Source organism: Anser brachyrhynchus (assembly GCF_964034855.1).
Source record: "Anser brachyrhynchus genome assembly, chromosome: 9".
In the NCBI taxonomy this organism is placed as follows: Eukaryota; Metazoa; Chordata; class Aves; order Anseriformes; family Anatidae; genus Anser; species Anser brachyrhynchus.
In genome coordinates, this window is record NC_137703.1 from 12,799,890 (window position 1) to 12,827,453 (window position 27,564).

At 39.8% G+C, this 27,564-nt stretch overlaps 2 protein-coding genes across 17 annotated transcripts in view; one reads left to right on the forward strand and one right to left on the reverse strand.

The window, feature by feature from the left end:
- Window positions 1-16,171, reverse strand: part of LOC308199926 (putative cation-transporting ATPase 13A4) — a 42,953-nt gene extending 26,782 nt beyond the window's left edge. For 2 of the 13 annotated variants that reach the window (XM_080604812.1, XM_080604801.1), the window contains exons 1-8: window positions 15,313-15,989; window positions 14,500-14,858; window positions 13,803-13,890; window positions 13,204-13,351; window positions 5,084-5,257; window positions 2,525-2,662; window positions 644-714; window positions 472-552 (exon numbers count right to left, since the gene is read on the reverse strand). In XM_080604812.1, coding sequence (XP_080460938.1) covers window positions 472-552; window positions 644-714; window positions 2,525-2,662; window positions 5,084-5,257; window positions 13,204-13,272 — 533 coding nt within the window. In that variant the 5' untranslated portion in view covers window positions 13,273-13,351; window positions 13,803-13,890; window positions 14,500-14,858; window positions 15,313-15,989. Of the gene's footprint in view, window positions 1-471; window positions 553-643; window positions 715-2,524; window positions 2,663-3,728; window positions 3,854-5,079; window positions 5,258-6,820; window positions 6,926-13,041; window positions 13,352-13,802; window positions 13,891-14,499; window positions 14,859-15,312 lie in introns of those variants that run through there. The other 11 variants (XM_080604809.1, XM_080604808.1, XM_080604810.1 and 8 more) reach the window with 11 other exon arrangements.
- OPA1 (OPA1 mitochondrial dynamin like GTPase) overlaps window positions 16,145-27,564 on the forward strand; it is a 53,180-nt gene continuing 41,760 nt past the window's right edge. For 2 of the 4 annotated variants that reach the window (XM_080604814.1, XM_080604816.1), the window contains exons 1-6: window positions 16,154-16,336; window positions 20,189-20,507; window positions 20,827-20,923; window positions 22,042-22,149; window positions 23,376-23,429; window positions 24,088-24,155. In XM_080604814.1, coding sequence (XP_080460940.1) covers window positions 16,308-16,336; window positions 20,189-20,507; window positions 20,827-20,923; window positions 22,042-22,149; window positions 23,376-23,429; window positions 24,088-24,155 — 675 coding nt within the window. In that variant the 5' untranslated portion in view covers window positions 16,154-16,307. Of the gene's footprint in view, window positions 16,337-20,188; window positions 20,508-20,826; window positions 20,924-22,041; window positions 22,150-23,375; window positions 23,430-24,087; window positions 24,156-27,564 lie in introns of all 4 variants that reach the window. The other 2 variants (XM_080604815.1, XM_080604817.1) reach the window with 2 other exon arrangements.

Genomic DNA, 27,564 nt, shown 5'->3' on the forward strand with positions numbered 1-27,564 from the left:
TTTTCAGTATTCAATCAACAAAAGATCATTTCTGTATTTAGCAGTTTCAAGAGTACCCAGTGAGTACATTTTATAGTGATACAGTAGCTTGTTAGAATAAATTCAATGACCAGAATTAAATAATTTATACGTTCAATATAATTACGTGGAGCCCCACTGAAGAAGCACACACACAACTTATCTGCACTGTCTCATGGAGGCTTTCTCCTATTGCAAACAAGAACTGCTCAGAGTTAATTACAAGACATAGATATTTCTTGACTGAGAACAGTATTTTAAAAACTTTGACAAGGAACACACAACATTCTCTAGCATTTTTCATTCAATTTTTGCATGTATGGTCACTTCATCTAAAATTATGTGCTTATTAATGTATATACATGAAGCTCAAGAAAAGTGCACCAGCAGCAGTAAATTTAAATCTCTTTGAAATCCATACGCTGAGTATTTAAAGTGCTTTAAAATATGTACCTGATATTCTGTTCATTGCAGGTGAGACCAGAACCAAATTTGGCATGTATAGCTGAACAAGTGTGGTGGTCTTCTAGGGCTCTAGAATATAAACGGAATGTTTTCCTTAGGGTGTTATTCCAAAGAAGCTCGACTTCCTCAGAGACTCATGTAACCAGTGCATGAAACTCACCCAACTTTCTGAAACTGTTTTGCATAGATATTCCAGACATAGCGGATTTTCTGCACTTGGATACTTTTCACCTGCAAAATAAAGCAGGGACAGCAATAGCTGAAACCCAGCAAACAAAAATATTCCCAGGCCTGCTCAGAGATATGCCAAGAGACGAGAAAGGCCATTCCAGGATAGCTCCTGAATCACTGCTAATGCTAAGCCCTTGCAGAGCAGTTATCTGTGAGGAATGCATGCTGTCATTTACGACTTGCAAAAGGAGTCTGTCCTGTCCTGTGCAATAATAATGAAGCCTGTTAGAGATAATGGTGTTTCATATCAGCTGGAAGAAGGCAATGCTATACACCTATACACACAAGTAATAAAGAAAGCAGCTCTAGGGGCTCTGCCTACCCAGTGCAATAAGCACTATTATAGGCCAATGAAATCTTCACTCGGCTCATACCCTGATTCAAAATGGAGCTATAACCACAGTCATTAACCTAACAAGAGGTCTGTAGTTAGGAGCAAAGGAGCTGCAATATTTGCAATGCTAAAAACTGGACTGGGAAATGAGGGACTCAACTTGCTGCAGAAGTAGCTCCTTGGGTACTCTCAGGCACTACACAATACTCTGTGGAATTAGGTAGCTTAAAAGGCAAAAAGGTTTTATAACTAACATATAAGTAGGAGCTTTTGAATTGCTAGTGAAGGATTAAACTGATCTTTGCTTCTTGAAATACGTTCTTTTCTACCTAGATGTTTTGACTGATACTACTGTTGCTCAAAGGGCCTATTATTTAAGGGCTATATTGGGCTTTTTTATGTTACTAATGCAATCCTCTGAAGAATGTTACAAATCAGTCTTCACTTTCATACTGTGCCAGTTGATTAAACTAGCTGGCACTAAACTTCCTTATGTACATTAAGATACGGTCACACAAAACAGCAAAAACAGCAAGAGCTTTGCTTAGCTGAAGTTGGGTTTATAATGAAAATATCTCCTAAAAATTGCTGTAGATACAAAAATAAATGCTAACAATATGTAGTTCTTTTGTGGGTTACCCAGTGGAGTGATTTAATGTCCATACTCAAGAGGCAAATATTAGCAAATGTACCATTGCATTCCCATTGCTTACACCAATTTAACATTTGATGCTAAGCAAGACATATAACTGCACTGTCCGGTTTACTTGTTCTAAAATAGGGATAATTGTGTTTACTCAACTCATGAGGGACCTTCTGATTTGCTTGGATCAATTTATCATCTGCCTTCTCCCCAGTGCCTCACTGGGATCTCCAAGCTATGGAACTGGCAGAGACCAGGGTAATTTTTTGCAGGAATGGTTGGCAGCTTAAGAGATGACTCCAACAAACATACTTTAAAGCACAAATTGATGCATACAAAGGCAAGAAAGAAAAACATGCTTCAGAGCCTCCTTGACAAAACATTTCTGGAGATACAGATAGAGTTTTGCCTAGGCACTTTTCTGTTCTATTTCCCCTCAGCTGCATTCACCCCTGTTTTCATATTGCTGTTGGAGTTGTGATGTTCAGTTCCTCAGTTTCCCTTCAGACACACAGGCACCCCTAAGCTCTTTGATTCCTATGCCAAGAATGAGTGTTTGATATGGAAATCTGATTCGTCATGGCCAACTCCAGCGTTTTGAGTGTCTCCTATTTATAATGTAGGTCACCTCTCTTTTTCATATCCCCCTTTGGAGTAAGAGAGGATTTTTACAAAGGTGAATACAGTTCTCCAAGCTTGTCTTTTCACAGCTCACTATGTTATCAAGCTGCAAGTCTCTTAGCTGGATATGTTTCACAGCTCACTTTTACTCCATAAAGCCTGGCTGAGATTTGCTGTCATCTCCCAGATGCTGCAGGCAGTAATTGACTTACTTGTAAACTTGGCTTCATTAAGGCTTCGTTGAAGATTGAGTCTTCTTCAGCAATGCCTGGATAATCCAATTTACTTTTGATAACTGCAGACACAGAGATCCATGTCACACTCTTACGTGAATAAATCTGAAATTCATCCTAAATGAATATAAAAGAGAAGTGTCACAATTCCCCTCCAAATCATACCAAAGTCACTATTACTTTAAAGTGAGTGATTACTGTAGGCCTTTCTAGAACACTGCTCAACTTTTTTAAGGAACTAGCCAACAGCAACCTCCCAGCACCTGTGATTGATAGATACATCAGCAGAAGGGGAGCAGAACCACAGTCCTATCAAAATGTGAGTACTGCAAAGTAATTCACCCAGTGCAGGTCCAGTGCTTGGCTGATAAGGGTGGAATGTGAACACCCAGATCATGACCAATAAACAAGCAAACGGTATAGAACAATCTGAGATTGTGTGATCATACCGTAAAGGGAAGGTCAAAAAGCATATAGCTCTGTACTGCAAGACGGGTGTTCAGTATAATACCTTTTCACCATCATTCATGTGTTAACACTTCATTGGAGTAAATGTGGTAGAAGCCATGACTCTCTTAGAGTAACCTTACACAAGCTCTTGCCACAGTGAGGTCATAATCTTGCTATTTATTTATTTTTTTTATAAAATAATTTCAACATTGGAACTGCCTGATAATTAGTATTGTTGGCGCAGTCTTAGAGATTAGAGCAACTACTGTAATAAGTACCGTCGTGTTAAGTCTCAGACAGAAACACTGGACCACCATGCATTAAAGCCAGCTATGGGACTGACTTATATATCATATTCAGTACGTGAGAATTTTGGCAGATGGAAAAAGCTGATTACCTCAGCTGGCCAGGTTCTCAAAGCAGAGTTATTACACCTTACTTAGAAATGACAGAAGAAATATAAAATTATGAGTCCTTTTGAACAATTTAAGGGTTTAAAAGAAGACCTTTAAGAATTTTTACATATCTTAATTTTTTGTTCACTTCTTTTCTTAAACCCATGTTATGAGTAGAATAACATTTATTTTCTGATATTTATCTTTAATTTAGACTTCAGAATTAGTAGACATTGGGATGCAGATTGAGATGGGAAGCAGTGAATAACACAGGTGTTCATTATTTAAACTAAAGTGAGTCAAACTTCAATAACAGAAGTGAGTTAATAGGCTCTTACATTGCCATTGCAGAGATGATGATAAATTATGAATGAAGGTCTTATGTGAGGCAAAAGAGAACTCCAAGGATCAAGCTGACAGGGTTACTTCTATTCTCATTAGCAGTAGCCATCACATTTAAGAACTAATGTAATCAGAAAGAATATAGGGGGGGAAAAAAACTGTTATTTTCACGCAAAGGACCCAAGAAAGAAACCTGCAATTGCCAAATGCCCAGAGCATATTTTCAGAAAGCTTACTGATAAAAAGAATGTACAATATGATTCAATTCGTGTTTAATTACACGAAGGAGCATTTTAAAACTCATTTATGTGAAAAGTGCTTGTCATGGCAAATCCATTTAAAATGACACATGAGAGTAGGTAATTAAAAATGCAAACTGAATTGAAGATTAAAAAGGGAGATTAAACCTAATATGCTTCCTATTAGGTTGCAGATTGTTTCCGTATAAAATATGCAACAAGCAGATCTGTGATTTTCAAAACCCAAGATTCTAACTGCATACTGTTGTGCTCCTTTAAGAAGGTAGCTCAAATACAATGGTAGCACGTTCCATTTTGTAATTGCACACGCCATTGTTCAGGAGTCTTTGAAGCATAAAAAATCAAACTTGTTGAAGAAAACTAACACTGCCAGCTCCTGGAGTATTCAGGTTCAGCTGGGATTCAGAATCAAGTTTCAGTTTGCTTCTTTCAGTTTTGCACTAGCTTCCATGAAATGAAATCAGGGTTTGGGTATGTGGCAGAGCTTCAGCACGGTTTTCAATGGATAGAAGAACTACTAGCAAAACATAACAGACCTGAAAGCATTATCTGCAGGACTGTGGCCTTATTGGACACGTGAAAGGACTGATGGAAACCGGAGGCACACAGACATGAAAAACAAGCAGTCTATGCTTGCCCTCTTCCTTATACTGATCCCTCATCATGCACTGTTGGACACTGCTGGGGACAGAGCTACACAAATCTTTGGTTTGGTCCAGCGGCTAAATTCTAGCAGAGAGGGACAGCTTCACTAGGATGGCCAAGTGAGGGAAGGAGAAGGACCTCCTGGACACAGCCAAGCAAAGAGATGCTTTAGAATCTGGAGAAAAGATTTACGATGTAGGAAAGACAGGGGTGGTGGAAGGGAGGAGGAAGGGCTGACAGCAAACAATACAGTCAAAAATCCAGTTATCATCTTACACAGAATTTGTAAAATACTACAGAAGTTCTGCAGCTCAGTGGTGCCAAATATATTACTGCATGACATCGACAACATGAGAGATTTCAGCTAACTGGATTCTTTCCAATTAACTCACCTTCCAATTAACTACATACTAGGAATTAATTTAAAGATTATAGTAAGCACCTACTGTTGTTCTAAGCAATACAATGTCCGCTTCTTCCAAGCTGCAGGGGATGCAGTTTGCCCACACATCCCATTCTGGCTTCCAGTAGAACAGCAGCAGCAGAGCCCCACAGGACAAGATGTATCCAGCAATGCACAAGGCCTTGCGGCAGCCTTGTGTTTTGTAGCCAAAAATCTCCTGTACAGCAAAGACAAGGAAAAAAATATTACTATTTGTCTTAACGAAATACCTGGAATACTACAATTTCCCATCATCAATAGCTCTCCCATAGATACTGTTCAGTATGGCACTGTGAAAAAAACAAGTCATAGAACTTACGTTCTTTATGGTCCATGATTAGAAAAATAATTTTGCATACTCCACAGAAATTTTCATACACTTGCACAAAATGTGGACTGCTATAGACTGACCAAACCTCTAATACAGTTTTATGTAGTTGTGAAACTGTGGATGAACAGCGAGAATGAGTTGGAATGATACGAAAACATAAAGGCCCTAACCTTTAGGCCCTGAGACATGAAACCAGACTTGCTTGGTCAGCTGTTTTAAGGCCCCTGGGTGAGACTAGCTGAAGCTGCTTTGTACAACTTGGCATTAACACAGCACTTGTAGGGCTGTTACCACCTTGCACGGTATCTCCAGTGTGAGGATTCTGGACCTTGCCAATGTGCCACTGTCCTAACATCCCAAAATAATAATAACTGTTAGTAAGAACAGCTAATGAACACTTGCGCAATGCCTGACATGTTCAGAAGGCAAAAGGAATCTACTTACTCTAGCTGTATGAGTAGGTATTATTATTCCATTTTTAAAGCTGGGGAAATTGCTACAGTGAAGCAAGGTGACCTGCCCAAAACTTCAAAGGGATGACTGTCAGCAATACAGTTTAAATGCTGTCAGGTCACAGTACCATGGCCAAATTCTCTCTCTGTAGCACTTGCAGGGCTTGGGTAAAGGTGAAACAAAACGTATACAATGATTTTACAGAGCAGACCCAGCCCTGATCTAAGGCAGATGGTTGCACAGCTGCAATTACATCGGATGACCACAAGAATTTGCACATAAGGGTTAAGATTCCTCAATCTCCTTCTTCCTAGTATATCTGCAGCAATTGTGCAATCTGCTTCCCAGTATCAGATATCTGCGGCCACAGGTATTGCAAAATCCATTCATAAGGGGAGAAGAAACGATAATGTAATTGGAAGGATGAGTAATACTTAATTCCTGGTTCTGTGATGGGGTCTTCGCTTGTTACAAGAAACACAGGCCCTACCCAGTGGTTCCACTCACTGCCTGCCCTATGTCATTCCCCAAAAGACAGCCTCCATCTTCCTAGGTGGTCTCCATAGGGATTCTAAAGGGAAGAAATCGGCAACTGTGGGAAAAACAAACAAACAAACAAACATGGAACCTATGTCTGCAAGTGGCCTGCATTGCACAGGACCTGTTTATACCACCTTGAGATGCACATACTCAGCCTTTTCAAAGGTTTCTACAGTCTGACCAGCCCATAAGGCAACTTTATAGCAGACAGAAGGAAGCTCATAGAGGACAGCAGATAGGCAAAGCTGTTAGAAGGTAGCTGATGTGGCAGTCGTGCTACTAGAATTGACTAACTGCTCCTACAGACCGGTAAAGGGCTCTCCATGCACATCTGTCTATTTGTATTCTCAACAAAAAGGTTACAAATTAGTGTCAGCACTGGCATACAGAACAGTACATACAACAATGCAAACTCACTGTTCACAGCAATTGGTTACTAGCAAGATGCAGGTACTTGGCTCCAGACGCTACAGCTTGTCAGCAAGGTAAAGAAACTCCCAAGGAAATAGAGATGCCTAAGGGAAGAACTGTTAAAAGAATGTGCCTTCGGATATCCTCCAGTAAATAGGTGTACCTGGAATAATTAGAATAATCTTTTCAAGCTGGGATGGGCATGGATATCAGGGTGGGGAAGAATGAGATGGCTGCCATGTGCATCTTGCTTCTGTGAATGAATCATTCCTTTAATTTCCAGCTTTTGCACCTTACACCCAAAGTCTGAGAAGTCAATAGGGCTGTAGTTAATACAATTAAAAAAGGAAGAGGGTGGGCACTTAGCACGTGATTGGCAGTCATTTGGGATCATCTTCTGTTGACAGTGTTCTTCTCTTCTGAAATGCTAAATGATTCCCCAAGCCTGACATAACAACTTAACCAAGAGGTCCACCCACCAAAGCAATGTGTTCGGAGGGGTAATGGTGCCTTCTTTCATAATGGCAAGGCTGGGGTGAGTCATGCAGCAAAATGCATCCGTCCAATTTTTTATATTTTTGAAATGAAGCTTCTGCTTTATGCAAATAAACATCCAAAAGGGCGGAAATAAAAACATACTGCAAACAAATCATCCCTGTTCACTACAGAGCATTCACAGAACAGCAAGCAAACTGAGAGCAAACAGGAACCATAGAGCTAGGGCAGATTGTTTCTTTCTCTGCCTAGGAAACCAGGCACCTATGTATCAAAATATGGATTTGAGTTCTACTGACACCTGCCTATGTTTCCAGACCTTTGTTTTCCCCTCAAAAAAACAGTTTGATCCCTTAGATCTCAATACGCTTCCCAGCATCAAGTCAGCATCAGCATTCCTCATTTTTGAGAGCTAGGAGAGAGGAAAAGAAGGAAAATAGCTCAGCTGGGAAGAAAAAAAGACATTCTCTCACGTCACCCACTACTTTGCTGGTTCTTGCTGCTTCTGACAATGGACTCGCCTGAGACAGATACCCTCGAGCTGTTTTGACACTGTGCATGCTCTGCCCTATGAAAACTGGTGTTAGTTCAAGTTGCTTTGTTCATTTCTTGATGAACGTGACGCTTCTGAACGTAGGTGTTCGGGAGCTCTACAAGGAGTGCTCTGGGAAAGAATAAACACTGCTGTTTCATATCTGGATGTGCAGCTTGATTCTAAAGCCAAAGCAAAGCAAGGTTTTCCCAAGGTCTGGAAATGTCTGGAGCAGGTTACCTGGGCTATATCATTCAGAAGTAAAACTAAGCAGGGAAACAGATTGAGCTCCAAAACTGACTTACCCAAAGTTCCCTAGGCAGGAACTTTTCGACACTCAGCTTTAGAATAAAATGTTCTGTTGGGTTCAGGTGTTTTTTCTGACTCTCTGCCTTCAGCAGGAAGGACTATAGCAATGAATGATGGATTCATAAAAACATTTAGTAGGTAAATAATTCCTTGTTGAAACAGAAACAGTATTAGTGAAAATACTTCTCATTTGTCATATAAGTCAACAAGTGGAATTCCTCTTCAGGTAAATTCTCAAAAAAAAAATCTCTTCTCAAAAACGAGGTAAATATTAGACCCACAACACAGGTAACCACAATATGTATGAAGTGGGAAACAGGCACACACATAATGCAAGTTTCTCAGCAGGTTTATCTAGCCACGTGAATGCCTTACAGTAATTAGTGTTTGGAAATCCTTCAAGCTTATTCAGGATTTGCTAGGTCTATACTACAAAAGATCTCCAAGCAAATCTATGTCCGCTATGGGAAACAATACTTCCTGGGCTGGCAAAAACCCTGATGTTGATGTCACCAGTAAGAACATGCCTGTCAGGCTGATTTTATGTTGTTAAGGAAAAGAGAATAACTTTTGCTGGCTTATATTTCAACGCACAAGGAGGCTGTGCTGATGCAGACATGCTTCTTGTGGAGACAGGCCTGAAATATACAGATTTGTACCATGACAACTTTTCTACCATGTGGGCAGGTTTTTAGGGCTTGATGTGTGCATTTGCCATATATAACGTTATACTGCCAAATAACTTGGGTTCATAAGGGCACGAGACAAAGAGATGGTAGAAAACAAAGCTAAGATTAGATATCTGGAATACTCTGAAGGGTTTCTTGCTATCTCACAGGAGATAGCACTGCCTACAAAAGAGGCTTATATTCAGGGCTCATCTAATCTCTGTAGCATAATTTTCAATAAGTCGTAGTGTATTGTAAAACTGTTTCCTTGCCTGTTAGCAACCCCTGTCTCTTGGGACTCCTAACAACCAAAAGTGACAAATACAGAAGGGTTTCAACTCGTGAGTAGAGGGTCTAGGGAGGAGCCATGGATTATTGGACAGAAAAAGCTGTCAGACCTGCTCAGCTGGCAGAAAATATGATTATTCAATGAAAGGCTCTTAGCTGCGTTTACAATCATACAAAGCCAACACTCAAGGGCTTATTACTCTAGTGTAAAGCAAGTCTCTGTTACTTACAGTTAAATGAAAAAATTCCTGTAACTGCAAAGTCATCTGCACAGCAGAAATTAAATGCAAAAGTGAAACAAATTCAGGTACTTTTTTCCTTGGTGTTAATGTGGCCTGTAGCTACCAAAGAGAAAGGATCTTATACAGTGGCTGTGAAATATCATACTTCTGGCAAACCAATCACCAGATACCCTATTACGAATAACCTGTTGCTATAACAACAGATAATAGGATTAGACTTGAAAGACTGGCAAAGATTCACAACAAATTTAATAACAGAATCTCATTCTTAGCAATTGGAACCTGTTTCATTAGAGGTTTGTTTCTGTTCCCTCTGAAGCCAGGAGCAATACTCAATGTTGTTCTATTAGAAACATGGTTGTGCCTTTCAGAGTCCATCTTCAGATGTGAATTTTCCAAATTCAAAGTATATAAAATTCCTGGACCAGATTCCCTTAATAATTTTGGCATTAGGATGCAGACAGCTGCCAACGTGCAGCAGCAAACTGGGGTTCACCAGCTGACTGACTGTGGCTGTCCCTTTCCTTCAAACATAACCAACCTGGGAACGTAAGATAAAGATCTGCTTCTGGCAAATCCTTCCTGAAGCAGCAGCCTGCTGAAGTCCATTACAATCTTTTGCACTCTAGGGCTTGCACTTTGCACTTTAGGACTTGTTCAAAGACAATGGTTAGTTCCCAGCTGTACAGAGAAGACCATCAAATTGCCAGGGGGCATAAAACCTTGATTTTCCTCCCTCTTCCTATTCCAACAAAAATTACTTATTCTCAAAAACACCCTCAAGCAGATCTTTCTGAAGAAAAAAAAAAAAACAAAAAACGGCAATTCCTGGAATAAATCCTGTTACCACATCTCTTAACCCTCTCTGAGGCAAGCTGCTGTGCCCAGTGCTCGCACACTACTAATTCTTTCCAGTACTGCAAATGGTTATACAAAGATATCATTACTCGTGCTCTGAACATATATTGCTAAGTTTCTCCTGGGTAACAGGAGAGTGAACTCTGCTTCTGAAGTACTTGCCCCTGCAGCTCTTGTTCAATTAGATGTGCTTTAGCCGTGTAAAATAATCCCATAGACACATAAAAGGATATATAGGGTAGATTTTCTAAGTCAGACTGACTATTCTTAAATACAGGACCATCTAGCATCTCAGTTGTACAAAGAGACACACAACACTGGAGAAAACTCTCAGTATTTATTCTCATTAGAGTTCCCCAACATTCCCCAGCAAAATCAACAGGGAAAAGCATTGCTTGCCCAAAGTCCAAATTAACAACCTACATGCTTTCAAAATGCACGAGCTATTTCACTCTGGAAGAACTGGCATCTGAACGTCAGCTGTTACATTATTACATGAAACAATATGATCTTGTCTGAAGAGTCAAGAACTGCTTGTTAGTAATTTGGTTCAGGTGGATTAAAATGACCTAAAAATAATGTAGAAAAATACTCTGCATGGCTTAGAATTTTAAAAGAACGTTGCAGGGTCACTGAGACATCATGTGCCAGTGTCACTTGCTGTGGCTTCCAATAGTTTAAAATACACGATTTTAACAAATAAATGTCTGCACATAATTCTCCTTTACCCCATACACTCTTCCTCACCTCTGCTCGAACAGTCTTTTTTTTCTCTTTCTTCAGAACTTAACGTAACCACATACCACTTGCTTTTTCTTTCATGCAAATACACACACACAATAGCTGTTCTTTCTCTTTTGTTTGTTTCTTCCTTGTCTCCTTACAAGCCCTCAGGCACTCTCATAGACCTCTTCCTCTCTCTCACACAAATCTTTTTTCTCTCTCTCTTACACACATGTACCAAGGACAGAAACATACCCACCAAATCTAACAAAATTTGGCTATGGTTTTAATTGCACTTATGAGTCAACTGCTTTTTCAATCTTTTTTTTCTGTGATTTTCATTTGGGACATTTGGGAATCCCAGGCGAATGAGCACTGTTCTTGTTCACTGCAGGCACTGAGAGCAACTGCCAGACACCTTGAATTCACAAGTGCAGACTGATTCCACAATGTGCACACGTATCACGGCACATGTACTGATTATGACACTGGTGAGAAACAAGAACAATACTGGAAAGGTAATGTGGTATAGATGACTCCATGCAAGCATAACCTGGGTGTCCCAGTAGTGCACAGCTGGAACTGGACATGCAGTGTACGATGGTGTGCCTCTACCCAGAACCAGACAGGTCCATTTAAAACGTAATTAGCTCAGGCTCGATTCTGGCATTGCTAGTGACAGTGCCAGTAGTGGGAAGAGAATGACAGGGCGTATACAGTCCTAGAAGGAAGAGGCAGGGTGGAGCACAGGCACAAAACCAGCAAAAGAAGCTGGGGAGCATCAGCACCAGGGCTAGAGCCAGGAGCGGGGTGCTGTGAGCAGGTTTAGTAACTCAGCTGCAGAGCCAGTTGGGTTCTCTATTGCAGTCTGCTAATTAGTCCCCACCCTCAGAGCCAGTGCCTTGCACTTCCTGCAGTGCTCCCTTCATGCTGCTGGATGACTCTGTACCACGTTCTCCAGCACATCACAGATTACCCAGGTCAGCATTTTGCAAAATATGACATCTCTCCTTCTTTGAATGGCAGAGAGCTGACTGAAAATCTCTATTTTTATCTAGGGATAACAAAAAAATCATGCTTTTCCATGACATGCTCTCTTTTTCACTAAAACAGAATTCTCAGTGAGTACATTTTCAAGATTTGTCCAGGATTTCTGGATGTGAACTGTCATGTCAGCTTGTATGTAACTGTGTTTCACTAGGTTTGCTGAGGCTGCTGTACACCCAGACATCCTACATATTCTCATAGCAGAGCTACAGACATTGTGGTTCTGCAGCACAGGAATTTTGAGAAGCACTGCATTTTCTAGACATGCATGACAACTGTTGCTGTACAGCTGCATCATGGGTCTGACATCTCCAGCAGAATCTGTTAGATGGGCATATGCATATGTGACAAATAGCTGATCTGTAACACGTGGTAATAATAAAGCAGCTCAGAAGCACTGAACTTACTACAGTTGTGCACTGGGCTTACTATTTTAAAGCAGCAACATGCAGTAGATCAGATACTTTGTGGAAATATGAGACTCATTTCTACGTTACGGAATGCATGTAAACATAGCCCTCCCTGAAAAACTCTGGGAAGAAATATGGTAGTATTTAGAAAAGCAGCTTTATAAAGCAGAATAGAATAGTGTTGCCAATTCAACAGGCTGCTTATGCTAATACTTTATGCAAACATAACACATGTGGTTTTATGTTCCAGAGAAAGCCGAGGGTCCCAGTCCTCATCCAACTGCAGCTGACTCTAGAGATTCAGCTGTCAAATCGTTAAGAACACCTCTCTAGGCCATCCCTCAAGCTACAACAAGGCCAGCTCCAGCTAATTTTACAATGCCACGTCAATATTCTGCCATCTTCTTCTAGACTCTGTCAAACCATCCCCTGTTGGAGGTGAAAACCAATTAAATCCAGTGGACTCATACAAATTAATTTTCTTTCTGCTAAAGAAAAATATATATATATATATCCCTTTCTAACTGCATGTTTCTGCTATGGAAACACCTCCACCATCCATAACTAAATTACCGACTGTAGCATTTTAATGCTGAACATGTGCCATCTGCTGCTTCAAGTTAAGAAAGACCTAGACAAAGATACAACAACTCACCATCTCGTTCTCCTCTCCCTGGTTAAGCTGTGCATAATGGTTCTTGGCAGGATTCTCCCCCATGAAATGACCCTCTGGAGACTTTCTACAGCACCCTCAGGACAGGTCTTCAGCGTTGTGTGGCTTGAACTTCCACACTGAGGAAGTGCTCTAAGTACACACCTTTCTTATAACTTTGCTGATGTTTGAAGAATGGAGCTCCTCCCTCTCTGTGGGGTTAGCAGGTAACATTCATCCCTCCTCCTCTCATTCTGCTGCTTGGGGTTTTTAGATTGAGGGGTTACCTTCAAACAAAACTCACTCAAAGGCACTGGGAGAAAGAAAAAATTACATCTAACATGTTTTTGCCACGGTATGACTCCTAGTCATAACTCTGATAGTGCAGCAAGTGCTGCTGGCATGCAACTTTCAGGGGAGGGCAAGAGGGGAATATTTCTCCTCGAGAGATTATGGAGTTACTGGGGACTAAGAAGTGTGTCCAAACGAGAAGCAAAACAGGCATTGCTGTTGTTATACTCTTAGTAACCAGCCTGAACTAAGCGTCCAGCTGTGATCCCCTCATATTCCTTGAAGAAAAATTCAAGCTCTGGCATTGCAAACAGTGGCCTCGGTTTGTGCAGGTGGATTTATGCACTGACTGTGTTGGAATCAAGCCATGTAGGGTCTGTAATGTTTTTGTTCATTATTAAGAATATTGTTACAGAATGTCTTCTGACCTCACTATAGAGCATTGGGGAAGGTAATTAGAGTTATTTACTCACTCTTCAGGGAAACTGGAGCTTCAGGGAAACTGATGTCAGTGAGATGGATACAAATTACTCTGACCTCCAAATCAGGACCAAAAGGAAGCTGGCAGAAAAAAAAACAGCAATCAGAAAATCACCTCCTTTTTCACTACTGTGGGCCGAATTGTTTGTTAGTCTTGTGATTCATTCCCAGTACTACTTCCTTGTCCGTTGCTACTTTTCAAGAAGTTATACATCAAATATCGTAGGAATGAGGCAAGGAGAGACAAACCCGTTCTTCCAGAAAATATGTTAAGGAAACTAAAATATTATTTCTAGGGTGACTGAAACAGATCAAGAGGTGTCAAGTTAGTTCCTATTCACCGGTATTTTGTTTCCATGGGGCATGGGCTTGTACTGGTTCCATACACCTCAAGTACCATGGAAGGCCAGTGCCTGTTCCATGCAGTGGCCAGAGAAACTGAAATGGGAGAAATGCAGGGAAGAGAGAAGATAAAATGGGGGAACTAGGCCAATGAACACAAGAGAAGCCAATTTCAATTTGTTCTTTTGAGACTCAGCAACAGGAACTACAGTTATTACATGAGAATCACAATTTTCAGTTAAAAATTAAAAAGAAAAAAATGCAATACAGTCCATTTCTGATAAACCTGTTTATAGGGATCAGTGCTACCTAGAAGTTACAAAGGACAGGAAACAACCACCAAGGTACCTTTTCCAAAGCAGGCTGATGATTTTGGGAAATGACTCATTATTTTGGGAGGTGACAGCAGCAGAAAACAGGAGTGCCACACACACTTTTTCTGCCTGGTCAGCTTTTGCTGCATCTGCAAATGTCAGTCTTGCTACTCGTAGTGTCTGTAGAAGGCTTGGGTACAGTAGGGGTCACTGAGCTGCCATTTCATGGAGAAGAGAAGTGAGCTGCATGCAGGGTATCCCACCAAACCTGGACCTCCAGGGAATAATCAGGACTCATCCAATCTATTTACTGTTTATAGGCCGAGTCCAACTCCTGATGACAATTTCTACTCCTACAGGACACCCTTTCTTGGGAGATTTGGTTGTTCAAAACTGAAAACAAAGGGAAAACAGATTAAAGGTGTAAAACATTCACAATTTCTGTAAGCTGGCAACCTGTCATAACATTCCAGTAAAATCTGTTAATCTAGAACCCATGAAGATTGTGGAATTTGTCCATTTTACTTAAGGAGATTCATTTTCTGATGTAGAAAAGGCCCCTAAAGCATCCTACAGTAGAACCTTTAGTTAAATGATGCCCTCTACTGTTAGAACTAAGCATTGCAGATTAGTTTAGAAATAAAAAAGTTCCTTGTATTATCTCCTATAGATGGTTATCATCATTCCTCTTTTTAAATTGAGATTTGCCTAAAAACACAGATAAAAGCCACAAAATTTATTGGTCAAGTTAAAATGCAAAAGCAAAGATAACAAAGATTATGCCTTAAAAGTTAAAAACAAAACAATAAACCTAAAAGCAAGCAAGCAGGAGATGCACGTGCCTCACCTCATTCTTACACCTTTAATCTCAGTCCTGAAAAAGCATCCATGTATCATGTCATCCTTTGACAATCTTGTGCAATTTAATTTGCTCTGAAAAAAACCCACTGTATAAACAGCAGCCTGGCTTAAAAAACACTCCAAATTTATTTTTCTGCACAGCTCTGCAGCGATAAGGGTGCAGCTCGGTGCCCAGAGAAAGCACAGAGAAGGAAAAGGAGTAAGGAAACATGGTCTGCAGGGAAGGGGGGGCTGGTTAAGCTGAGGAAAAGAAGACTTTGAAAAGTCACAAGGAGCTTTCAAACACCTACGCCCTAGCTGCAAATAAGTAGAATCACAGAATCATGGAATCATGAGGGTTGGAAAAGACCTCCAAAATCATCTGGTCCAACCACACAGCACCATCACCCACTGAACCATGTCCCTAAGCACCAGGCCCAGCCTTTCCTTGAACACCCCTGGAGGCGGTGACACCACCACCTCCCTGGGCAACCCGTCCCAATACCTGACCGCTCTTTCTGAGAAGAAATGTCTCCTCATTTCCAACCTGAACCTCCCCTGGCGCAACTTGAAAATAACATTCTTCGTGTCCAAGCTAACTTGCTGCAAGAAGGGCTTAAACTGGGGGCCAGGTGAAGCCCCTGACCCTGGAGGTCCGCATGGGCAGCCTGGGCACGCACCCCTCAGGCACGGCCTGACCGCGGGAGCCCCTGCCCGTGGGCAGAGGGACAGACCTCCCAAACCTCCTGCTTCCTCCTCCTCCTCCTCCATCATCATCATCATCCCCCGGAACCTTCGTTCAGGCAGGCGCCGTTTCTGGCCGGGCGCTCCGCAGCGGGCCGCGGGGCCGGAAGCGGCGGCAGCCCTGGCAGGCCGGCGGCGGCTCCACCTGCCCTTGGCCGCGGCGGCCCCGGGGGCGCCAGGCGAAGCGGCGGCCGCCCGGCCTCCTCCTCCTCGGCTTCCTCCTCCTCGGCCTCCTGCCGGCACCTCCCGGCCCTCACGATGTGGCGGACGCGGGCGGCGGCGGCTTGGTGAGCGGCACGGGGCAGGGCGGCCGCCGCCGCCTCCCTTCGGCCGCGGCGGAGCCTCGGCCCCGCGCCCCGCTCCGCGATCGTGCCCCGCGGCCCGGAGCGGCACGGGCCGGGAACGGGGCTCCCCGAGCCGGGGGAGAGGGAGGCCTGAGGCCTGCCGAGGCCCGCTGTGCCCGGGGAGGGAACGGGGCCTGGGGTGTCGTCCCTGAGGGGTGTCGTCCCTGAGGGGTGTCGTCCCTGAGGGGTGTCGTCCCTGAGGGGTGTCGTCCCTGAGGGGTGTCGTCCCTGAGGGGTGTCGTCCCTGAGGGGTGTCGTCCCTGAGGGGTGTCGTCCCTGAGGGGTGTCGTCCCTGAGGGGTGTCGTCCCTGAGGGGTGTCGTCCCTGAGGGGTGTCGTCCCTGAGGGGTGTCGTCCCTGAGGGGTGTCGTCCCTGAGGGGTGTCGTCCCTGAGGGGTGTCGTCCCTGAGGGGTGTCGTCCCTGAAGGGTGTCGTCCCTGAGGGGTGTCGTCCCTGAGGGGTGTCGTCCCTGAGGGGTGTCGTCCCTGAGGGGTGTCGTCCCTGAGGGGTGTCGTCCCTGAGGGGTGTCGTCCCTGAGGGGTGTCGTCCCTGAGGGGTGTCGTCCCTGAGGGGTGTCGTCCCTGAGGGGTGTCGTCCCTGAGGGGTGTCGTCCCTCAGGGGTGTCGTCCCTCAGGGGTGTCGTCCCTCAGGGGTGTCGTCCCTCAGGGGTGTCGTCCCTCAGGGGTGTCGTCCCTCAGGGGTGTCGTCCCTCAGGGGTGTCACCACAGGAGCGATGTCGCAGGGCAGCTGGAAGCCCCCGGCCTTCCTCCGTAGATGTTGTGGCAGTGCTGAGTGAGGGAAAAGAGCCCCGTGCTTTTTGTTGGGGTACACTCCAGTGGCTGAGGGAGCTGGGGGTGTTTTTTCTGGGGAAGAAGAGGCTCAGGGGAGACCTCATTGCTCTCTGCAACTGCCTGAAAGGAACTGGTGGGGAGCTGGGGGTCGGCCTCTTCTTGCAGATAACCAGTGACAGGACTAAAGGGAATGGCCTCAAGCTGCACCAGAGGAGGTTCAGGTTGGAAATGAGGAGACATTTCTTCTCAGAAGGAGCAGTCAGGCATTGGGACGGGTTGCCCAGGGAGGTGGTGGCATCGTCGTCCCTGGGGGTGTTTAAGAAAAGGCTGGACGTGGTTAGGGACACGGTTTAGTGGGTGACATTGGTAGCAGGGTGATGGTTGGACCAGGTGATCTTGGAGGTCTCTTCCAACCTTTATGATTCTATGAAAGATTCTTTCACAGTTATAGTTAATAAAAGTATATATAGTATGTCTTTATGGAAAGTTTGTCCCAGCTGAGGGGGGATATTTTAAACTCTTAAACTGGAATAATGCATAAGATGTTAGGTATGCTTGGATATCCTACTATATTAGAATGCTTGGATATCCTAGTAACAGACCGCTATTTTTTGCTCTTTTTTAACAAGGTATCTATAATCTGTGTGATGCTAACGTAGACAGGTCACAGGCCTGTATTCAGGCAGGTTCTAATGGCAGAGCTGCCTGTGTCCGGAAGGCTAATTTTTGGTTTGTTTGTTGTTAAACGCAGTTTTCCAGAAGCTTTATGTTTGTCAGTCATGGAACGCTTCATTTAGTACTGTCAATTTGGCTTTCATTTCAGTATCACTGCACTTTCAGTGAAGATCTTCAGTTAATTTTTTTTGTCAGCTTTTATCGATAGCTTTTAGCAGCAGGAAGAGGAAAGAGTAAACAGAACTTCTGGAATAACAATGGAGTTGTTTGTTTTTAATATAAGATTTTATATGTAGAAGGAAAGCGAATAGGTCTTTACATGAGATAGCACTCAAAAGGCAGTTGTTGTTGATCAAGTTCTTGCCATAACAATTTCTGATGGAACACAATTTTTCATTCAGTTTAATCAGTACAGAACGAATGCAATACAAGACAGTATATTTTAAAAGAACAATCACAGAGAAGAAAGTTATGTACCATTAAAGTACCTTTAATCAGGGTGAAGGCCGATAACCAGAAGTGGCTGCAATAGTATGAACTGAAAAATTTAAATATCTGCGCAATGGTAGTGACAACACAACAAAAGGAAGAACTGCACAGTTAGCTTGCTTCATCGTGGCTTGCCACACCCTGATCAAAACTGTCTTCCAAAGCAGGAGTTAAAATATTTCTAGCATGGGGCATTTTCACTTTTTTTATATCTGTGTGTCCACTTCTTGTATTGGTACTATCTGCGGTTTATTTCTGATGCTTTTGTAATTCCATGTCAAAGAGGAGATACTTGATGTTGCTTGAGGGGTTATTCTGTTCCCGCTTATTATGCTTTTGCTAGATAATGAGTTTCTTGCTGCAAGAGCATAGATAGTCTTCAGAACTATAGCAGCAAGAGGGTAAATTTCAGAATTGCATTGACTTTTGTGAAAGAGGACTTCCAGAACAGTTGGTGGAGTTCTTTTTTTATTTTTAATGTTGCCATTACATTAAAGGAAATTTTTAAACATACACCATCTGCATTTTTTTAAGAAAAGTAAACATCACTGATTTTTAACTTTTCATCCAAATGCTCAATTTCTGTGTCAAAAGTGCTTTTATAATGAAGTCTTCCACTTGTTTGGAGGTAAAGAATATGCCTGCGAAAGAATGTCATCGGTAGTACACAGAAAGACTCAGGGAAAGGACTATTTATTATGGAGCTTTTTTTCAATTTCATATGATTCACTTATGTATTCTCTTTAAAATTCCTCAATATTAAATGATTAAGGATTATGGGATGAATAATTTGCCTTCTTAATAGTTTGAAGCACTTTCTACTTTTTCATTTGTCCTCTTCATAAGTAAATACACCGGAGAATATAACAAATCCTGAAAAAAGCTTTAAGGAACGAGCATTAATTTCAAGAACTGTAACTTCACTTGTATTTTGCATCCAGTAAATGGTTTAATGTTAACTCTTCGGTTGTATTTTCCATAAGCTAGCAAAGCTACCTCAAAATGCTAAAGCATGTAGATAGCATAAGTGAAGGTGTACAAGTAGCTTTATTCCAACCCGTGTATGTAGTTTAATACAGGCAGAGTTGATAAGGTTCATTGTTTTAACGTATTAATTGCTGAGTTCTGTTTTCAGAATCAAATTGTTCACACTGAAATTTCCCAGTGTTTAAATCTGAATTATTTTACTGAAGTCTTCAACAAACACGGTGCAAGCATGTCCACAAGTAATCTTGTCTGTGCATGACACAAGACAAAACAATAATGCTGTAAGCCTAGAACCACAGAAAATTAAAGAAACTGAAAGATTTCTTCAAGTGCATCCTTCAACTCCACAGGAGGATCAGCTTTGCTAGAAAAGTAACATGTATTTTGCAGAGGATGTTTTTGTCTGCATATTGTTTTTTGAAGTCTGAAAAAAGTTAGTTTCTCTAAAAGTTAGTTTTCGGTAACAAGATAGGCCAAAGTATCAAGTTTTCCTTTATGATCCAAGTTGATCATAGTCATCTGTGGACTCTTAGATAATGGTTGCCAAACTGTGTTTTACCATTGACGTGATTTGTCTTAATCCAGTGTGGAAATTAAATTCACCTAACAACAGAGTTCATAAATGGGATTAAAGGTGTTCTTTCTGTAATTACTGGAAATGCTATACCCTTTAATACTGTTTACAGCTTTTTTTTTTTCCTGGTAGCATAGCAATGATTGCTGGACATTCAGAATGATGCTCTAATTTATCTGTAACCAGCTACAGTGTAATGTGAATTGCTTCTAAAGAGGTTATAGAGTTAATGGTATGTTGAAGATATCTGTTACTGAGAGTTTTTCTTCCTTTCTTTCAGTGTCATCTGCCGGAGTCTAGCAAAGAGCAACTATGGAATAAAAAGAAAATCACCACTTCAAAATTTGCATCTTGTTTCCCGAAGTATACATCATCCCTACCATCCAAGTTCAAAATTTCAAAGACCTCCATTAAGGATATCCATTCAGCAGTTCTCTTCTCTTAATCGTCTTCCCTTTCGCAAAACAAAACTTTTAAATGTAAAGTACGGATACCAGTCCTACAGGAACTTTTGGCTAGCTAGACTAGCATCAAGGCTTCTCAGAATTCGCTACATTATATTAGGATCTGCTGTAGGTGGTGGTTACACAGCTAAAAAGGTATTTATCTTTGGAGGATATTCTACGCATATTTATTTTTGTTGTTACGGGTTTCAGAACACTAATTCTTGGTAACCCACAAAAATACAGAATATTGTTGTTCAGTTAATTAATGAAAAGAAAGATGAGTGAAATTGGAAAACAGATTGTTGAGAGAACTAGTATAGATTTCAAAAGACCTGAATAATATTATACGTATCTGAAAGATGGTGGGTTATTATGCTTTATATGTAGGTACCACTTTTCAATAGATGGCTCATATGCTTCTCTACGTGCATTCCTTCTATTTCTACTGTATTTTTTTTCCTTTTTGTATTAGACATATGATCAGTGGAAGGACATGATGCCTGATCTTGATGATTATAAGTGGATTGTTCCTGACTTCATCTGGGAGCTTGACGAACATATTGACTTCGGTATTACAAAAGCTAAAATGTGCATGTGCTAGTGTAACAACTTAAACACAAGGGTGTGATTCTCAGTGCCTGGCTCCAATGTAATAGTAGTGTTATAGCAGTGATTTGGGTGAGCTTGTATTGTTGAAGTGTTTGGGGTACGTCTTACCAAGTTACTTGTATCATTGTGTTTGTCTGAAGAAATTAAGCATTATTTAGCATTGAAGTTCCATAATTCATCTTTTCATTTGAGAACATTCTTGGTCCTTTCTTTTGTCATGTACTCCCATTATTCAAAGCAGACTTCCAGAATGAGTAACAAATAAAAATGTAATTAGACAAGTAGAAGGTAGGTATAATTAAACAACTAATTGAAACACAGGAATTTATAGAAATATCTGCAAAATTATCTTGAAGATGCAGAGTAAAGAAAAATACAGATTTTATTTTCCTGAACCTTCTAGTTACATTAGATTTCTTGCATATTCTCAGATAGAAGTCTAAAAAACAATCACTGAGTTACCTCTTACATATGAGAATAGTTAGGTAGTGTTCTTTTAAAAAATGTTTGTGAACGTTTTAACTACGTGTTTGAGCATTGCATAGGTAGTCTTGAATGTTGGGATTGAAGAAGTGAGACAAGTGTTTTCTTTCTGTGATTGCTAGTGAACACTACGTTTTTATAATACTGTAAAATGACGTTGGTGTTTTTTTGAAACAATTGCAGAGTTGGGTTATTTATGAAATTGAAAAATAACTTTTTCTTAAAACATACAGCATAGTTATGCTGTCCTTTAATTTAAAAAACATTGTCTCTGAAGTATGTGAGGCAATGCATGAAATGTGGTGAAATGCAAGAATAAGTTGTACAGAATTTAAAGTACATAAGGCAACCAAGTTATCAGAAAGTTCGAAGTCTAAAAAAGCAGTTGTTTTTTCAGATCTGATATTCTTTCCCAACACTAATGGGGGGAGGTGTATGTGGAAAGCAACTTTTAATTATTTATTTAATTTTTAAAAGTTTAAAAGATAAAGGTATGCCTCGGAACAGTTACAAGGTTTTATAGCCTAAGCTGTTCCTATTCACAACAATAGTAGGAGAGAAAAACTGCTCACTAGCTTTTGTACTATTTTCCTAGAAAAAATTATCAAAGCCCTTCCTGATGCCGATGACCTTGCCAAACTTCTGCCTGACTTTGACAAGATTGGAGAGAGCTTCGCTTCACTGAAAGGATTTTTTTCTCCTGGTGAGACTAATTTTTCAGCTTAGTTTTAATTTTGAGAACATAAGATATTACAAGATGAGGTTACAGCTATGTCCTTTGATGCTAAAACAAAGTGGATCCTCAAAATGCATGCCTTTCATTGAATTTCTCATCTCAAAGTGGTATGGACACAGGTAAGTGTAATGGATTTTTAAAGGGAAGAATTCTGTTAGCAAGTGCTGGGAACCAAAATGTGACTGTGAATAGAAAAATAGAATTCTTTTTCACTTCTAAACAAAGATAGAAAGTTAATTGTTTCAGTAAGTCATAGAAGCTGCAAGTGTCCTGCTGGAACTTGCAGAAGTTGTGAGTGGCAGTGGACAGTAGTAACAGTACTATGCTATAGCTGTTACAGGAAGACAGAGTTGGATAATTAAGAGAATGATGGTGCTTAATGTTGCAGGCATGTGAGATAAGAGATTTGTAACCTGGGTCATCTTTGGGTTGAGTGATATCTTCTGGAGCTGTGTCCAGGCAGAAAGACTTGCTAGGAGATTCAGGTTAGGTAGGGGCTGCATTTCAATGCAGTATGTGGGAGTTCTAAGTCCTTCACAAAACAGGGGCATGGTTTGTCAATCCACTGTGTCCAGGTACTAGTACACTTAGAGGTTTTCAAATTTTAGATTTAAATAGGACGTTTCTAACCAATGGACTTTATATTTAAAAATTATTGATTTCATCATCGTTATCTGACTTGCTCTTTAGCACAGCTCAAAACTTCACCCAGTCTTTCTTGTAACAGAATGAAAGATTCTTTCTGATGTATATCTTAATAATTACCAAACAACATAAATTCATAGTTATGAAAGATGATAACTCTGGGATATCGTAGTCACCGCTTTAGGTGTTTTTGAGAATATTTGCATAACAGTGTGCCTAAGACGTGTGTTTTCATTTTCTTAAAATACTGTTAATGGTGGAATTAGTTAATTCATCTCACTACAAACTCAGCAGGGATCAAGATCAACAGACTGACAAGTAGATGACAATCTCCTATATATTTTGCCTGTTTAAAACTGTGGTGTGTTATTGACTGGTACTGTGAGGTATCACCTATTATAATGGAATTTGTTAGCATACTCACCTGGGCATAGTTGCCATTTATGGTTTTGTGGTCCTCCAAATGAGATAAAGATCCCTCATCTTAATTTTGCATTTTGTTTTGTATTTATAATTTTTATTTCCCCTCTTCTGCTGATTTTTCACAGGTTACAATTTGGTTAGTGAAGTCATAGGAGCTTCTGATCTACTTCTGTTGTTAGGTGTGTAAAAGCCCTTTTTACTGCCCCTAACCTGCCTCTTTAAAGCAAACTCTTAAAACACTATTGTACTAAGAGGAGTGAATATCAGTGTAAACACATCTATTCACAGCAATTAATTTTGAGTTACAAATACCTTTCAACTGTTTTAAAAAATTCTTAGATCTGCCCCTGTGAGAATGAGTAGTTGATATTTATCATAGTCCTTAGCAGATGCTTTTTGTAGGAAGCTTATTTTGAAAACGTCATTAGAGTAGAAAAGAATGTGTGTGTGTGTATTTATATATATATATATATATATACATATCATTACAACGATGCAATTGAATTTGTATTATCATCTTGTGTATCAGAAAAAAAGTAAAGTTAAAAAAAAAAGCTTTTACAGATTAAATAGTCTAGCTGACGCTGCCTGTTCCTTTTTGATAATAACTACTTTGAGTCGCAAATTAGATTTGATATAAAATTTTCAAATGAGTTTCAAACTGAGTTTTGTTTTCAGTTATTTGTGGTGACTCTTTGGGTTGATAGCAAGGTTATTGATTTAATAATACATAGGGTAATAATAATATGTAGGTTTGTTTTACATTGATTAGGTGTTTTTTTTAATTTTTGAAGTGTGTTTTGCATGTTGTAATGAATTTTTCTAATTGTGTCCTAGGTTCTCCTGGAGAAACAGCATTCAGAGCTACAGACCAGGGATATGACAATGACAAGCAGTACAAGAAGGTAATTACTCTCAAGCAAATATGAATCTCTTAATAACAGGTAGTTTTTTTAAAGTGCTTTAACAGCTAGTTGTAGATACTTATTTGAAGCAGCTTAATAGAATTTATCTTTGAAGAGAATGCATTGGTTTTTTTATATATAAACAGTATAGTGCTAAACACATTTTGGTGTAAGGAAAATTCTAGGCAGTCACAAAAATCTTTAGGTATTACATTCTTCAGAAACTTGGTTTCTAAGAAAGTCATTTTAGTTATTTTGTGTGCATTTGGAATTTCTCAGGACACGCTCTCAGTAGCATTTGAACTGATAGCTTATTACTGAAGTTGCTATAGGCTTCTATAGTTATTTTAATTTTTTTCTGCTTGCAACTCCATTTCTGTTGCCATGTTCACAGTTGTGATTCTTACTGAAGGATCTCTGCTGTAATAAAGAATTTCTGTTTGTAAAAGAAATCTTTTTTTTTTTAATTTATTTAAAAAGTGTATAATCACATTTTTCTTAAGATTTCCTGGAAAAAAATATTACTGTAATTTCATGGAAAGAAAATGCTACTGTATTTAAATAACTAAAAGTGTTAGCATTTTTTCCTTGAGGTAAAGAAGTTAAAATTAAATCTTTTGCTTTAATGAATAGTAGATGTTATTTCTATTTAAATCCTTGATGGTCAAGTTGCTCATTCTCTAAAGGCTTTTCATTTTTCCTCTGTATATTGTGTTTTGTTTTTTTGTTTGTTTTTTTTTTTTAAAGAATTAAAGTGGTACGTATTGGGGAATTTGTAAATTATGAAATATTTATTTTTGCAACTGAAAAAATGTTTGCTGAACTGGAAATAGAGTTTTACGTGAAAGACATTTCTGTATATGCAGGCATGTATACATTCTACATTCATTCTGCATGGCAATATGAAATACAATGAAACCTGTACAAAGCATACTTCTTATATTGTTTTTCCCCTTTGGAACACTGACAGATTTCTACATAAGAAATAAATTTAGGTTTTGTTTCCCCCTTGTCAGTAAGCTGTCCATACATAGAAAATTATTTTCTCTTGAATGATTGCTTAGCACAGGTTTCACTGTTTAAAACGAAACAAAAAACATCCCTTAACTATAGATTTGTGAAGAAATGGTCATCTTAATTTATTGTCATCAGTAAGTAAATTAATTGAGATTTTTACTGAGTGCTAGTATTATCACTGATACTTATTATTCCATTTTCTCACATGCAGTGACCACTGCATTTTAACGTTGCCAGCAAAAATGTAGTTGCAGTAGGGAAAATATCAGCCCATATTAAACCAGTCTGAGTTTTAAAATTTAGTCTGTATAATAATTTTTATAATTCCAATTATATCTGACAAATTCTACTTAGAAGATGTTGCTTTGTTAATTAGTATGATCATTTTTGGTCATAACATTTCAAAAAGGACAGATATGAATAGCTAACATACCACAGTCACTTGGTTTATTGGCAAGCAATATCATTTTCTAGACAATGAGTAAGATGGCCTTTTTTCATACAATGCTTTTTCACTGCCAATCAATACCAGTTTAAAAATTGTTATTGTATGGATGCATACAATGCTATGATATTAAGTATGTCTGATGATCAGCTGATGAGCTGTTTTTCAGCGTTTCATTACGGAAAGATCAGTAATGGCAAATATCCAGGGATATGTTATTTGAAAGAATTCTATTCTGTAGAATTGTTACTGGGCATTGTCCGCAGACAGGGCTATAAAACTTTCTGTAGAATGAGAGAGCGCATAAGAGCAGTGAAAATTGTCCAGCACAAACTACTTTTACAGCTAATGTGTGGTTTAGTTGGTAACTTTTCGTTTGATACAAGAAGTACAACTCTTCGAAAAGAAAACAAAATTAAAATTACTGGAGTGCTCAGATCAGTAATTTAAATAAATGGAATTTAAATCTGTTTCCATGTGGATTCAATAAGAAATTTTGCTTTCAGAGAAAGAAGATAGCTATACAAAGCTCCAGTGTAGTAAAACATTTTATTGTGTTGTATGTTTTTTACTGTGGGAATAGTTCAGACTTTCACTGAAATGGCAGTATTGCCTTCTTGGAAAATTATTTTGCAGTACTTGTCTATCTTCCCTCCCCAGAAAACAAACCAAAACAGGAAAAAAAAAAAAAAAAAAGAGCTCTTTAAGAGTTTCAGCTTCCTATTAAGGCAAACAGGCTCCAAAGTTTAAAATTTCTTTATAGTCTGGGTTATAACCAAAATGCAACTCAACTTTTGATTTGGGGCTTAGAAGCTAGGTAAATAAATAATACAATGTATATTATTCAAAACCAGGCATACAGTCCTTTCTCGGCCTTTGTCACTTTGACACAATCTCATGCCTTAAGAACTTGGTTCACTGTGGAGGATTTGGCAATGACTAAAGTGCCTTGCCTAGCCAGCAGAGGGTCACCTTCAGTAAGTGGAAGCAGCAGCGCAGGAATTCTACATGAGAAAGAGGTTTTGGAAAGGAGTGTCACTTGACTTGGATATCAGTTCCACCCATCATGTGGCAGTTCGGGTGAAAATAATGTTGTACTGTGAATTCGTTCCAGTTCTGTGATATAGTATGATTATGACCTCTTTGAGACCCAACTTCTGGAATGCTTCTTCCGTACATTTTCTTTTTATCTTGTTGTTGATGATTAATATATCCATAAGGACTAATTGTCCACTAATTATTTCTCTGGAACTTGGCTGGCTGATGTCCAAGTGAGCATAAAAATAAAGGAAATTACAGAATCTTTGTGATCCATGTAAACCTCCTTCCTATCCAAAAAAAAACTACATCAAAACAAAACTACATCCTGATACAGCTTGTAGGGGGAAAAAAAAAAACTAATTAAGTTAAAATCTGCAGCTCTTGAAAAGTAGTAAGAAATAACTTTGTAGTTATCAAGTATGGACAGTAATATTACTGTGGACAAAGTTGCAGACATCAGGCATTTCTTTATTTCCCTTGTATGGATAGCTTTCCAGAACACACACATGCTGGACAGGAAAACTGATGCCCATATGTTTGTAAATTCCTTCTTATATAGTTCCAGGGCCATTTTCAGGTATTCTTTGTATAGCTGACAGGTTGTCTCTTGCAGTAGGATGATTTTAATATTTTTTTTAGCTTTCTCATTTTTGTTTTGTTCTTGTTGTTGTTTTCTTCGTAAATTACATGACAAAGTTTACGTAACTTTAATTAACTTTCTCTTCTGTATTCATTGCCCAGTTTCATTCCTAATTTAACAAGGCATGGGCTCTGGATGCTCTTGAAAATGGGGCATACATACAGTTGTGAGGAACTTTTAAATTAAAAATATCCAGCTGCCAAACAACATATTTAACTCTTAATGTAAACTAATGTGTTTTGATTTTTTTCAAGTATCTGCAGTTA